At 39.4% G+C, this 15470-nt stretch overlaps 2 protein-coding genes across 4 annotated transcripts in view; one reads left to right on the top strand and one right to left on the bottom strand.

The window, feature by feature from the left end:
* Positions 1-3111: 3111 nt before the first annotated feature.
* On the bottom strand, positions 3112-12132 carry kmt5b (lysine methyltransferase 5B). 3 transcript variants are annotated; one of them, XM_061664837.1, is made up of 10 exons: positions 12037-12132; positions 9766-10023; positions 9541-9688; positions 9268-9433; positions 9071-9180; positions 8800-8966; positions 8008-8027; positions 7740-7876; positions 7191-7393; positions 3112-7005 (listed from the first exon to the last, which is right to left on the bottom strand). In XM_061664837.1, exons 2-10 carry the CDS (start codon positions 9932-9934, stop codon positions 5504-5506), a joined length of 2622 nt encoding a protein of 873 aa, XP_061520821.1. In that variant the 5' UTR covers positions 9935-10023; positions 12037-12132; the 3' UTR covers positions 3112-5503. The 3 variants fall into 3 exon arrangements, with proteins under 3 accessions (XP_061520821.1, XP_061520807.1, XP_061520814.1); XM_061664823.1 differs by lacking the exon at positions 12037-12132 and adding an exon at positions 11729-12026; XM_061664830.1 differs by lacking the exon at positions 12037-12132 and adding an exon at positions 11460-11716.
* The window catches only part of pole3 (polymerase (DNA directed), epsilon 3 (p17 subunit)), a 19371-nt gene continuing 16031 nt past the window's right edge, over positions 12131-15470 (top strand). Inside the window, exon 1 of the mRNA XM_061664848.1 lies at positions 12131-12252. Within this exon, the coding sequence (XP_061520832.1) occupies positions 12160-12252 (93 nt within the window). The 5' untranslated portion in view covers positions 12131-12159. The remainder of the gene's footprint in view (positions 12253-15470) is intronic.

The raw sequence follows: 15470 nt of genomic DNA, 5'->3' as shown, positions 1-15470 counted from the left end.
CACACGTTAAACTTCAAAGAAAACATTTTTTTTTCAATCGTTATATTCTCTGATCACTGTTGCTGTTTATTTGTTTAAAATGAATTATATTCATTCACTATATATTTTTCCAGAATTGGAGGACATTTTCTGTCCCCCATCTCAATGAAATTTCAAATAATCAATGCACAAAATATAAAAACATGCACGAAATGAAAATATCTGGTGTCAAAGTGATTCCTAAATATTTAAAATACCAAATACCAATATAATGATGGTAGTTCTCCACAACGTTGATAAGTACAAATATTTTGGTGTTTGGATTGACTCAAGATTAACATTTATACCACATACTGAATATGTTTAAAGAAAATGAATTATGGCTTATATGTTTTGTTCTGTTCGAGGCATTTTTTTCAATTTAATGTCACACGACGCTGATATTGTCTACCAGATTGCATCAGAAACTGTTCTCCAGCCCCTCAACGTGGCATACAACAAATTGTGTAAATTTATATTAGGTTCTCTTTTTTACACACCATTGGACATTATAAATATATATTATAAACACTTGGAATGATTTCTTCAGAGAATAGACGACAATTTCACTGGTTTCAGTTGAATTTTAAATGCATTCATTTTAAGTTCCCCTATTGTTTGAAACAATATTTTGTTCCACATCTATCCAATTTCATACTGCGGCGGTCAGAAGAGTCACTTTATTGGTCACTAAAAAAAATGGGCAAGAAAGCCTTTAAGTCAGTGGCCGCTTCTAACTGCAACATTCTTTTCCTTTCGGCTTGTCCCGTTAGGGGTCGCTACAGCGTGTCATCAGTTTCCATATAAGCCTATCTCCTGCATCCTCCTCTCTTAATTACCAACAAACTCACCTCATGTATTCCCTCACTACATCTATCAACCTTCTCTTTGGTCTTCCTCTAACTCTCTTGCCTGGCAGCTCCATCCTCATCATCCTTCTACCAATATACACACTATTTGTCCTCTGGATGTGTCCAACCTATCGAAGTCTACTCTCTCTAACTTTGTCTCCAAAACATCAAACCTCGGCTGTCCCCCTGATGAGCTCATTTCTAATTTTATCCAACCTGGTCACTCCAAGAGCGAACCTCAACAGCTTCATTTCCGCCACCTCCAGCTCTGCTTCCTGTTGTCTCTTCAGTGCCACTGTCTCTAATCCGTACATCATGGCTGGTCTCACCACTGTTTTATAAACTTTGCCCTTCATCCTAGCAGAGACTCTTCTGTCACATAACACACCTGAAACCTTCCTCCACCCGTTCCAAACTGCTTGGATCTGTTTCTTCACTTTCTTACTACACTCACCATTGCTCTGCACTGTTGACCCCAAATATTTAAAGTCCTCCACCCTTGCTATCTCTTCTCCCTGCACCCCTCTCATTCATGCACATATATTGTCTTACTTCGGCGAATCTTCATTCCTCTGCTTTCCAGGGCATGCCGCCATCTTTCTAACTGTTCCTCCAGCTGCTCCCTGCTCTCACTGCAGATCACAATGTCACCTGCGAACATTATGGTCCACGGGGATTCCAATCTAACCTCATGTCAGCCTATCAATCACCACTGCAAACAGGAAGGGGCTCAGGGCTGATCCCTGATGCAGTCCCACGTCCACCTTAAATTCTTCTGTCACACCTACAGAACACCTCACCACTGTTCTGCTGCCCTCATATATGTCCTGTATTATTCTAACACACTTTTCTGCCACTCCAGACTTCCGCATGCAGTACCACAGTTCCTCTCTGGGTACTTTGTCATAGGCTTTCTCTAGATCTACAAAGACACAATGTAGCTCCTTCTGACCTTCTCTGTACTTCTCCATCAACACCCTCAAAAGGCAAATGATACATCTGTAGTACTCTTTCTAGGCATGAAACCATACTGTTACTCGCAAATACTCACTTCTGTCCTCAGTATAGTCTCCACTATACTTTTCCATAACTTCGTTGTGTGTTTCATCAACTTTATTCCTCTATAGTTCCCACAGCTCTGCACATCAACCTTGTTCTTAAAAATGGGAACCAGCAAACCTTTCCTACATTCCTCAGGCACCTTCTCACCCAGTCTAATATTAATCTGTCTTTCCTCCATATCTTTAAAAATACCTAAAAAAAACAAATTTTCAACATTTTTGAACATAATTTAATGCAGTCACTTTACATTATTTTATTACTTATTAAAAAAAATCTTTATTATAAAATGATTTCAGATTTCTTTTTCTCTCTCCCACTCTGTAGTTCGGATTGAAGTTGTTAGTGGGTGTATTTGTTTATATTGTATTTTTTTGTTTAGTGTGGTATTTTGGGCCAGCAGCGACTGGTTAGCACATCTGCCTCAGAGTTCGGGGACTTGGGTTCAAATAAAAAAAAAAAAGTTGCGTATCTAAAGAATGTTCAACTTGAGCTGGACACATCAAATTATATGATCTTTTATTACCTGCCTTTCTTGGAAACAACACATTTTAAAATTAATGGTCATTTTTTTCAAACGATTCTGGTGCCTGTCCTCCAATTCTGGTATGACTCATAGAGGTATACAGACACACTTCATCATCTATCAGGAGTCAGAGTAGACCCCTAAATCTTACTTCTTTAGCTTAGAGAGAACTTTTAACGATTAATTATATGCGCTGCTTCCTACTTTGAGGGAACAGTTTGGGGAAGGCTCTTTCTGTTCCAGCACGAGTGTATCCCAGTGGGGGCTGGGGGGGGGTGGGGGATCTATGTCCAGAAAGGCATGCTCTGTTGTTGCGTTTGGTGAAGAACCGGCACAGAACGCTGACTTCGAGCCCATCAAACATCTTTGGGCTGAACTATTAACTGAGATGGTGACCCACCAAGACCTCTCTCAGGTCCAACATCAATGACCTTTGGAAAAAAATACCCACAAAACACATTCCCATCACCTTGTATAAAGTCTTTGTCCACATAAAACAAATGTTTTGGGGGAAGATAAAATTGTGACAATGAGGGTGAAGTGAATGCAAAACTATCCCCTTATTCTAAAATACGTTCTTAAATATAAATTGTGACTCCTCTTATGCAGCAGTTCTCAACTCAAAAGAGACTCCGTAAATTAGTCACAAAGCAACTTTATATAGTTTTCAAGTACAGTATTCAAAATTGTTAAATAAGTACAAGGAGTGTTCACGTGATTTACATATTGGACAATATATGCACTGCCCAGTTTTAATTCTTTTTACAGGTTTCCCACTAACAACGCAACACGCTAAATGTCTGTAAATTATTTACATTTTTTTCCTTTTTGAATCAATAGGAAAAGTTGACAGCTGTCTATTGGACAAACGGCACACAAACGGTACATCTGGAACAGTTTACAGTGTAGTAAGATGTAGACAATCTGACAAAAGGAAAAGAGAGACAAAGCCCATTTTAGAACTGTTATTAGCTGCTGGTGATATTAACAGTACATAACATGAAAAGTAGGTAAAAATCTATTTAAGTTGATCCCTCAATCTACTGGGTTGTTGTTAACTTCCAGAGGAGAAAAATAATAGACAGAAAGACTGACAGTGTTAAATGCAGCTATTTCAAGGGGGAAGCCAGTCATTTTTCAATGATTTCTTCTATAAATTTGGTCAAATCTCTTAAGGCACCGGTTGATGTTGGGCTGAATATACTTTAAAACAAAAATCTATGAATGACAAAATGTAAAAGGGATAAGTATTTGGACTGAATTAAAGTCTGACATTATGCTGCCACATACAACACACCATTGGACAAGAGAATGCAATGAAACTAGTAGCACCACAGAGAACAAATGATTCCAAGCCAAGTATGTTTGAGATCATAAGGTTTCTCCCTCAACCTGCATTTATGAACATCACATTTCGTACTTGCAAAATTGCTGGAGGAAAAATAAAATTGAGGGTGTGCAGAAAATAGCGATTAAGCAACATAAGCCAGTCTTTCTGTACATTACTTTTAGAAATTGAGCTTTTAAAGTATAGGTAGCTTGATGCTTGAACAATATGATTTAATTCAAAATGCCATGTTTTTATCACAGAGTGACTCCAAAACTAAAAAAAAAAAAAAAAAAAAAAAAAACATCAGGCCATTTAAATACAGTCATGTACTGTATAATAAAACCATGTGCTTTTATTTCTTTGAACTCTGTTTACATTTAAAAAATGTTGATCAAAAATGCAAAAAAAGTCCAAGGTTGAGACTGCAGTAATTAAAACATGGCACATTAATCCAAATGAAGTGACTTACTAATATAATGCTTCTGGACAAAGTGGCACCACACTGAACATTCAGCATGGCTTCTCACATACAAAAAAAATACAAACTATGAGGAAAAAACAAAGCTCAATAAAAACCTGCCTATAAGACAGAGTTGATAGTCACTGTACTGTACACTTTCTACAATATCAATGTCCATTATGAATATAACAAGTGCATTCACTGAAAGGATTAGTTGAACATAAAACAATTCTCTCAATTTGGTTCTGCAAAGACTTTTGTAATAGATGATCATCCTGCATCCTAAATTGCCAAGGTCGAGTGCAACTTTTGTCTTTAAAGAAAATAACATCTGCTGCCGGTAAACCAGTGAGGGTAACACAGAATTGCTCAAACCGAATACAAAACAAATTGAGGGGGTGAAAAGGGAGATTGTTTGATGTTTGGAGTGCCTTCCATACAAAGCCATTTTATGCCTCAAAAAGGGGATTCCAAATGAACCGTCACAACTGCAAAATAAATTGTCCTTGTGTTGACTCAAATCAAGCTTAATTTCACATGCGTGGCTATGATAATTGATTCTAAAATTGTCTACATATGGTAAGACAGTTTCATATTGGTGTAAACCAGCAGTGAGGGGAGAAAAAAATAAATACAATCACATCAGATACTTCGTGATGAATGGAATTGAGATTTGTTTTAGGTTAACAGCCCCCTTCTAAGTAATGTTCTGGGCCCATACTCATAAAGAATCATATGTCCTCTGAGTCGGTGAAATTTGTTCTGAGTCTTATATATGGATCTAACAGGCTTCTCATGTCCGAATTATTGCATCTTCACAAGTTGAAGAGCTCAATCATATTGAGAGTTTGCGTTAAAGCACTCCATGATGCTGGGTGGTCTCGTCAATTGCAATAGGTGGCCTGAACATTTTTTCAAGCACTGCAAGCACTTTATCTAGAGTGTTTATGAATGCTTTGTCGGGTGTTTTGGTGTGTGTGTGTGTGTGTGTGTGTGGGGTGGGGGGGATACCACCAATCAGCATTTAAAACAACAAGATGAATGCTTTCTTGCAAATCTAAGTTTTCATATCAACTTGACTTATGGAAATTTAGGAGCTCTGTGAGAACACTTTTGAATCTTTATGAATATTGGCCCAGATTTAACTTTTTTTTTTTTAGATTTTTGTTTTTAAATTACTGTACTTATTTTACATCAACGCAAGAGTTGATTAGCTTGTTTTAATTATTTACAGGGACATGAGTGATGAGCTCCACAAGCTATGCATTTAGCCTTAGAGACTGATCTTCTCTCCTCCTGGAGGAGATATCAATGTCAATGGAGTCTTTACCCACAATGAGTCGCAGACGTTTTGCCGGAGGAAGTGGAATGAAATCGTCTTCAAACTCATTGTCAAAGTAGTCATCATCATCATCATCATCATCATCATCATCATCATCAGCGTCATCACCATCCGCATCATTTTCATCTTCAGATGATGGGTCTGCTATAATCTTTTGGGTCCGATGTCCACCACTTCTAGCCTCAAAACTCTGACCCATGTCACCATTAAAGGACACCTGGTCCGCCTTCATCTGGGATATTCTCCGTGCGTCATCCTCTCTTTTCAGCTGTATCTTTAGCTTTGTCGAGTTACTGTGGACCACAGGGGCAAAACCGTTATTAAGTTTTGCGATGTACGAGCTGCCTTTGTCCTTGTCATGGTCCTTACTGAACTTGATGCTAATCTTGCTGGAAGAAGCAGAGTTCACTGACGAGGCAGAAAGACTTGAAGAACCAATGACATCGTTAGGATCATTGGTCTTGCTGCTACTACTGTCTCTCCGTCGGCGGAGCGTCAGTTTGGGGAGACCTGTCGTGTTCTCCAGGATCAACTGTGCATCATAACGAGTGATCCGCCGCTTTTTCTTCCCCTTGTCTTGTGAGCGACAGCTACTCTTACCCTTGTCCCTGCGGAGGGATTTTCTGCCATTGGCAACCCCATTGTAGTCCCTATGCCGGTCAGAGAAACTCAACAGAACCTTCCCGCAGTCTGAGTAGTTGGCTGTATGACCAGATGCCATTGGCATAAACGGCTCACCATACGAGTCCTCACATTTAATTGTTCGCTCTGTCCCAATCCGTGACGGCCGTTTCAGTCTTGAGCATGAGCCCCTTTGGGCATAGCTGGGATCTAATTCTGGCTGCTCCAGACCTATCCCATGGTGGAGATACTCCTCCATGTCTGATGGCTCTGATTTAATGACCATTGCACCAGAGACTGGGCTCAAGTTGTGCATAGCACTGGGATCCAGCTTGACACCACCTGTTTCTTGGGCTTTGACTAGTGTCCTCGTGGACCTGCGAGTTCTGTATGTTGAAGACAGGCAACCCTTACTGTGTTGCACAACTGCTAGATTAACATTTTCTTTTGCAGCATGACGTGTTAAGCATCCCCGCTGGCCAAGGGTCTGTTGGACCAGGTCCTGTCCATTCTTCTCCTTCTTTACGGAGACACCTTTATACAGCGACACTTTCGAGTCCCTGAGACCCAGCTGGCAACTCTCACCTTTGGCCAACGCTTTGGGCTCCGAACCCCTTCTGCGACTCCGCAACTGGACTTTACTTAGTGAAGGCTTTGATTGGGATTTTAGTCTCTTTGGTACCCTATTATTGTTTACACGTCCTTGTTTCGAACATGAGGTAGTGAGGGCTCTTGACAAAGTCTGTCTTGTTTGAGTCCTGTTTTTATACTTGAGGCCAGATGATCTTTTTCTGGCAGCTATATAAAGACAAAATGACACATATCAGCACATCATGGAACAAATTAAAATTATTGTCCACCTTCTATATGGAGATTACCTCATTTCTATTTGAATACATATGAATACGTTTCATCAAATTGTACAGCCACGTGAAAATTGCTTTGCAGTCTCAGTGGGGTAAAGAAACTGCATGAACTCTTACATTGATGTGTTTTTGACGATTCCTGAGAGTCTATGTCATCGGTGTGGGAGCCGACAGAGTGAGAGTCCAAACTCCGGTTTCCTTCTCCTAACTTCTTCAGACGGTTCAGACGTTTGTCTGTCTCCCGCAACCCGTATTTGCTGTTGATCACCGGAACTTCGACAGGGAGTCCAGCTTTGGATTTGAAAGCACCAGTGCCACGTCTGCACGGCAACAAAGACAGGTTTAAATGAAATAATGTGAATTTGAAACAATGCAAGGACTAACCTCAAGTAACCATTGAAATGTTAGTTATTATCTGTGTATACGCCATATGTATTAATCATATTTCTATCGCATAAATGGAGTTTGAGCATAATTATAAAGCTTTAAATCTAAATGCAATGTTATGTGAGCTGTATTACTGAGAAATTGTGTTTCTTTTTAAATGATACCTGCAAAATAACCATTACATGACTGACTCAATTAGTGCCACTAAGAATAGATAAACCAACATAACTAACATTACATGTGATGATGCTGTGTCGTAAATGTTTTTTTTTAATTTACCGTTCACAGGTGTAGCATTCACAAAATTCATTGTTTTCCCCAAAAAATCCATCTCCATAGTAACAAGAGATTTCCTCGCCTGGTTCAATATCCCTCAGCACCTTCACACAGGCAGTGTCCCGCCCTGTTGACACAAACTAACAAAAAAAATAAAAATAAAGGTTGTGAATGTAGAGATTTGTGTGTCCTTACTAACTTTGTTGAGATTTTTTTTTTTTTTTAATTAAAAAATATCAAAACTACTAGTAAGTACTGAAAGGTTAGTCACCTTGCAGTTTGGACGACAATCTGAAAAAGCAGACAATTCACAAATTAATCATCTGAAGAATACAGGCAAGTGGAGCTGAACAAATAGGAAAACATTTGCCAGATAACTATAACTTATTGCATTTCCGTATATAGCATACAAGGCATTTATTTACTCTACCAGCTGGAGAGGGCACCAAGCATCCACTAAGTCTAAGGCGTTTATTGTGACGCTTTTATTATATAAACATGTTTAATATATTTCCATTGATTGTAATATAACTGTACCATTCACACATTTTGACTCAATTCTCGTAGTGGACTTTAAATCATAATAAAATAAAATGCAAAGGAAAGTCTAGAACCGTGGAAAAACCGTGGAAAATTGGACTGAACTCCTCTAAAGGCACATAGCTCCTAAGAGCATAAGACAGGTGACTGGAATGCTGACTGGCAGAAAACCTCCACTAAATGTAGGATGAAAAGGGTTAAGTAAACATCTGAGTGGCAGTCAGTAAAACTACACACTTTGACTCATGTAAGACCATTTACAAGTGCTGTTACTTTTGTTCGTAACTGAGTTGGCATCGACCTTCGAAGTGCTTTTTTCCCCTCAATTTGTGAACAATTGCTTCTGTGAAAGGAGGCAATACAATCTGCTATTTTCCTGAGGGGGGTGGGGTGGAGTTACTTGTTTGGTGATTGATTTGTGCTCAAATTAAAAGGCTGTCATTTGGAAAAATGCAGGAATATCTTTTTTTTTTTTTTTTACAAAATTCATAAAACGCAATAGGTAGTGATAAAGGACTAATACCATGATTAATAAAAGCAGCCGGCCCCAGCCAGAGCTGTGCACAGTTCTTGCGAGTAGAATACATGACACTGAAGTCATTCTCTCCATGCCGCAGTAACATGTTTTCTTCACTCTCCGACAGCTCAGCAATACATCCCACCAAGTATTCGATCTTATCGTTTCTTTTCCTGTAAAACATCAGGTACAAAAGTGTGTTACAAACTTCACAGCACAAGGTTAGGTCATTAAATGTGCATTGAGAGAATTTAATAATAAAGTGGCATTAACTTACCATTCTTTCGTTGCCACAATTTTAGCTCCATTTTGCTCAGAAGAATAGCGATTACATGGAAGAATCTCGAACCCGCTGTCAGTGGCAAACACCCGCAAATACACAAAAACCTGTGGAAGACCTTACAGTTAATCATCAAGTGAGTTGAGTGATTGTGATACTAAAAGTAGATTGTGGAGCAAAAGAAAACATTTTACATGTTGTTTAAATAGCTTTTCTTGAGATTTTGTCTTGTGAAGAAAAAGATTCCGGGACCAGTCCCCTGATATCAACGCTCTGAATGCTTTTTCCAAGTTATCGTGTTTTTTGAAGCGTTCAATGATTTCCTTCAGTTCCTCCTGTCTTCCCTTGACTGGCCGAAACCTGAAGGGCCACATGAACGACACAAAATAAAATAATAACATAGATGCAAACTGCATTCCTATGGCAAAAAAAATACACCTTCAGTTTCTCCAGAGTAAACAGCTTACCTGGTGTTCATTTTGTGAGTCTGAAAGCCCAGGTAAGGATCTAATATGAGACTTGTGGTCAGGTCATCATTCTCACAGAGCTCCTTAGCAGTCATTCCTGAGGAGGGTACATATCGCCTCTCTGCCTCCAGGCTGGTTGCATGAAACCCTACCAAAACAAACAAGTCTCAGAATGTGAAACTGGTACCAAACCATACTCTCGTAACTAAAACGCATGCAACTCACTACGGCTACATCTTCGGTTTCTGGGGTGGGTTTTGTTGTGGCGCAGGGAGGTCCGCTGTGAATGCTGAGACCGAGACTGGCTCTGAATCACAGGTTGCTCGCTGGTCAACTTGTTTCCATGTCGTCTGCCATTTAATACCATGTTCTTGGATTCGCCCAGCCACTTCATGCCCACAAGCCCCCTGGTCCAGTTGCATTTAGTCTCCGAGATGAAGAAACACTCTCGAGTGGGGAAGACTGGGGTCTTGAAAATGAATTCTGGATACACAGAGATAATAACTCAAATGTACAAAACCTTAACAATTAAAATATGAAAGGAAAGGACAGAATGGTGTTGTCAAGTTCAAGATAGTTATGAACCGGACACTTTTTTTTTTTTTTTTAATGCATCTATTTATTCAATTGTGTTAGAGGACATTTTGTCAGTTCACAACAAAGTGATCACAGTGATCACAAGACTTGTGATCACTGAACAAAGATACATACAGGTAGCACTTGCTAATGTCAGAGCCACTCAGTCATCTTCTAAACAAAATCTTCTGATAATGACATCCAAGTCAAACAACTGCTTGGAGCCTCTGAACTTAACGGACAATGGTAGCTGAGATAGCGTGATAAGATAAGATAAGATAAGCTTGTGTCAATTTCCGCAGTATCTTGGCGTGTTAGAGCCATATTGGATCGAACAGAGCCGTAGAAATTCACTTTAAAATGGAACTGCCTCTCGCCCGAAGATCGCTGGGATAGGCTCCAGCACGCCCGCGATTCTAGTGACATGGATGGGACTGTAGCGCCGTTTAGTGGTAACCCAAAATAATGCACGTCTTTACTGTCTGTGGTAACCCAAAATAATGCACGGCTTTACTGTCTGTCCAACAGTAACGTATCTGACGATATATATGCAAAATGTTAATCAGCATAAAATCGCCGCATAGTGGCGTGAGAAAGAGGTTGTTTATTTTTTTTAACATTTGGCATATATAGATCAAAACAACACCGTTGATTTTGCATGCACAATGTTGATTGAGGTGGAAACCCGGAAGGCCACCACATTTGTTTCTCGGCTATTAGCTTGCATTGTTTGCTAACAAGTGCCGCTGCGCACATTTACTTGGTTAGCAAGAAGCTAGCCACTAAGACGACGCCTGATAGGCTCGGCCGCGCTGGTTAGCTTTACAGCAGATGCCGGCAGAATGTCATGGCAAAATGAAATAAACACAAGACTGACTTAATGCCTCATAATCGCTCAATGTTAGCAGGTAACACGGACATGAAACCGAAGAATTCTGAGATTGTGATGCTTGAGTTGGATATTGGTATTGATTTGACAGGAATCAAATACATACAGTTAACGCATCACGAACTAAAAAAATCCACATAATGCATACACGTCACCTAACACATGAAAGTACAACATTTCAGCGTACACATGTCCTTTGACGACTCAACTTACACATATTACATGTTTTAAGCGAGCTATTTGTTAGGGAACACTTGAAATAGCTAGCAAACTTCATCAGGGTGCTCACTTAGCTTAGTGAGCTAACACTGTCAACAACAATCGGTCGGTAAAACACACTGCAATTACCATTATCGGATTACAGCCATATATTTTAAGAGCGTGAACAAGAATGCCCGAGGAAAGGCGACGATCGTTAGCGACACACGTCAAATTAAACGAGAAAAATACCCACCTACAAGTCACTGAACGGCGGCAGTGAGCAGTTGCTAAATACACTACCATTAGCTTTCCTTGTTTGATATGAGAGCAAACAGCTCATTTTCGGGTTTAAATCCTGCCACATAAAATCTAAGGCCACTGCGCAAATAGTTTATTCGTTGGTCAGTTCTGATGTTAGAAATCACTTCAATTGTGATAGGTATTAAGAATCTTCACGCGATAGTATCGTTAAATGCCCCCTAGTGAAGAAATAGGAAACAGAATAAATTGCATTTTACTCACCGGGTGACCTGGTCAAATAATCGTCCAATAAAGCAACCCTGCTTAAAAGTCATCTAAATCTGAAACAGCACCGTAAATATTACAAGAAACATTTTTTTTAAAAAAGAAATTAACATTAAAATTCAAGATGGCGGACTAGCACGGGCGAGTGGGAGAGAAAGGCGCAGCACGGCTATCCGACACAAAGTAGTTCCAATGTATACTCAGTCCTTCTCATCCGTCCGGACCCAAATGATTAGCGGGGAAAGCACAGACTTCGTCGAGCTATAGAACTATACGTTAAACTCGGCATTTCACATGTAGCCCACCATATTTATCGTGTCTTTGAGGCCGCCATGGTCGGATGTACACACAAGGGCTGCTGCATAAACAAACCTATTAACTACCTGCTTTCGGCGCTAAAGAAAAAAAAAAAAACGTAAACCGTAACAATGGCAAACTTGTCAGTCTCGAGCCTACTATTCTACCCCGTTCGTTTACACTTAGTCTGTTCGCTATGTATTCTACATCCACCCATCGACGAGGTGAGCTTAAATTGGTTATAGGAGTTGTCATTTATGTTTATTCCTGCATTCAAATCAAGTAAGGCATATTAAGTTAAAGTTGCTGGGAAAAGGCAGTTTAGGAGAAAACAGAAAATGGAATGTTTTCAAGGGGAGAGAGAGTATTGATTTGTGGGGCTGGATTTTAATTTATGAGATAGATTCACTCCTGACAAAAAGTTTGGGAAATTGGACTTTTGGGTGAAATTTCCACATGAACCTAAGGCGGATTGTAACCTTAACAGGTGAACTTAATTTGACCTTCTCTAAACTTTGTAATGCGCATGACCAACTGTTTAGTGTTTCTCAATTGCCATTAGGTGTGAATGGTTGTTTGTCCAAATGAGCCAAGTTCTACTGGCGCCGTATATTCATGATATAAATTTTAGTGATTATTTCGTATTTAGCGTCTTTATACTGTATTATTTAAGCCCCTTTAAGAAATTATTAGTACAATTGCATTCATGGCGATGACTCTCTACTAACCTCACTAAAATCAAGACATTTCAATTGCATAAAATAATAATAATGCTTACAAAAATAAAACAATTACAAAATTATTAAAATATTTACATAGCAGCTGGCTACCAGTTCAGGGTGTACCCCGCATCCTGCCCGATGACAGCTGGGGTAGGCTCCAGCACGCCCGCGACCCTAGTGAGGAGAAGCGGCTCAGAAAATGGATGGATGGATTTACATAGCACTGACATTCCAACAACGCTTTATCTTGTGTCTTGGTGTTGTGCACACTATGTACAGTATAATTAGGGATGCTCCGATCAGAGTTTTATGCTGCCGATTCCGGTATTGATAATCCGTGAGTAAGATCTGCCAAACACTGCCAATAGTATCATATAAATTAGCTGTAATTTAAAAAAAAATATTTATGGTGAGTGCTATTGGCTGCGTAGTGTAAAGGGAGAAGAGAGACTACACTAGGGCTTGGTGATTATGGAAAAAATAATAATCAGGATTATTTTGATTTATATTGAAATCCTCATTATTAAACACAATTATTCATTTATTTCAAAACTTTGTATTTATTCAACTACCAAAAATCAACTTTAAGTATAACTAAAAATAACCAGAAATTAAATTAGTAACAAGTAAAATAATAATATATAAAAATAATACATTTGGGGGGGAAAAAAACAAAGAAAAATAAATACATTCATGGTTAAAAATGTGCCAATGCTTTTAGCCATGACTATATTATCGTTGTCTATTCTAGTTGTCTAAAAAAAAATCCTCTCATTATTCTGGCATTTAGCAAATAGAAATAATTTTGGTAATCCTAATTGACCTTAAACAGGAAAAGTTTAGTCTGATTTAATGTCACAGTCAGGAAAAAAGTTTTTCTACAGTCAATGACTGTATCTGCTGTTCCTGCTGTGTGCGTCTTGGCCTCTTAGGGGCAGCGTGGTGTGAGGCATTCAAGGAGCTACTCATTTAATGTAAGTTTAAAAAAATAATAATAATAAAAAAAAAAGAGTACAAGAGGAAAGTCTCAATATAACGTTAATAAACTAGTGTTTCACAGATTAGGAAGAATATATGCCTGTGAATATTGTCATACTACCTGTCTGTACATGTTACTATGACGTTTATGTGTGAATATTCGTTATTTGAAGGTAAATCCCTCCCATGACCAAATGGTAATATTAGCTGGCCCATCAATACGGTTTTCCAATTACTGTTAGCATTAAACTGCCGATTTTGTAAAACGATATTAGGGTAATTGTTTTTATTGTGCGCTTAGTTTTAGAGTAAACTCCAAATGGGGTGTCAGTAACCAGCATAAAGGATGCTTAAGGAGGGCAGAATAACATTCTACAGGCTGCAAAGTAGAAGCAACTGTAAGTAGAAGCAACTGTATGAGGCTAACGGCGATAGCTTCGGCAATCGTCTTGAGGCTAACCTGAATGCGTGCCCATTTATCCACTCAGGCGGTGCTGGTCGCGGTTTCTCCTTGCGTCATCACAACATCCTGTCTTGGACGGAATATTTCGGCAATTAAAGAATTGCAGACTCACACGGAAAAAGCAGTTTTGGGCCATTTCTGGCAGGTGAAAATTTTCGGTGACTTAGAAATTTGTACCGGCCCCGGTGGGCAAATGTTTTTGTTTGTTTTGTTCTCTTCGGCTGTTAGGTCAAGCAAAACGGAGGATCTGTATCCCTTTTATGCCAGAAATGTTTTACTGTGTCAAAGTGGAATTTTTACGCTGTGGTTTCTTTGTATTCTGATGGATATTTATTGAGAATTACAGTCGTTCAGTTGAACGAAACAAAGTTTTTAAATGGTAGTGACAGAAACAAGAAAAATGAGAGCGTGAGAAAAGGTAACAAAATAATATCAGAAAAGAAGACAACAAAAGAAAGCTGTAAACAAGATGAGGAAAGTAAAGCATTATACACCTAGTACAATGACAACATTAAAATCGAGTGTTCTACGGGGCAGACATGCTACACCCTGTGAGGGAAGGACAGGACAGGACTGGACAGGACAGGGACAGAACGGGAAGCATGCAGGACAGAGGTCGTGGTCCCGGCTGTCCTACTTGTGTCGTGGGAGTAGCTATGTAAATAATAAAAATCTATAGGACCAGAGTGTAAGTGAGGGGATACAGTGGGTACAAAAGTATTCAGACCCCCTTAAGTTTTTCATGCTTTGTTATATTGCAGCCATTTGCTAAAATAATTTAAGTCCTTTTTTTCCCTCATCAATGTACATACAGCACCCCATATTGCCGGGAAAAAAACAGAATTGTTGAAATTTTTGCAGATTTATTAAAAAAAGAAAAACTGAAATATCACACAGCCATAAGTATTCAGACCCTAAGCTCAGTATTTAGTAAAAGCACCCTTTTGAGCGAATAGAGCCATGTTCTGTCAGGTTGGATGGTGAACGTTGGTGGACAGCCATTTTCAGGTATCTCCAGAGATGCTCTATTGGTGCTCTAAGTCAGGGCTCTGGCTAGGCCATTCAAGAACAGGCACAGAGTTGTTCTGAAGCCACTCCTTCGTTATTTTAGCTGTGTGCTTAGGGTCGTTGTCCTGTTGGAAGGTGAACCTTTGGCCCAGTCTGAGGTGGTGAGGTGATGGTTGACTTTCTAGAACTTTCTCTAATCTCCCGACTGCATCTTTGGAGCTCAGGCCTAGGGATCTTTGGGTTCTTCTTTACCTCTCTCAATAGGGCTCTT

Source organism: Phycodurus eques, chromosome 2, assembly GCF_024500275.1.
Source record: "Phycodurus eques isolate BA_2022a chromosome 2, UOR_Pequ_1.1, whole genome shotgun sequence".
In the NCBI taxonomy this organism is placed as follows: Eukaryota; Metazoa; Chordata; class Actinopteri; order Syngnathiformes; family Syngnathidae; genus Phycodurus; species Phycodurus eques.
This window is presented reverse-complemented; position numbering and strand designations above follow the sequence as displayed.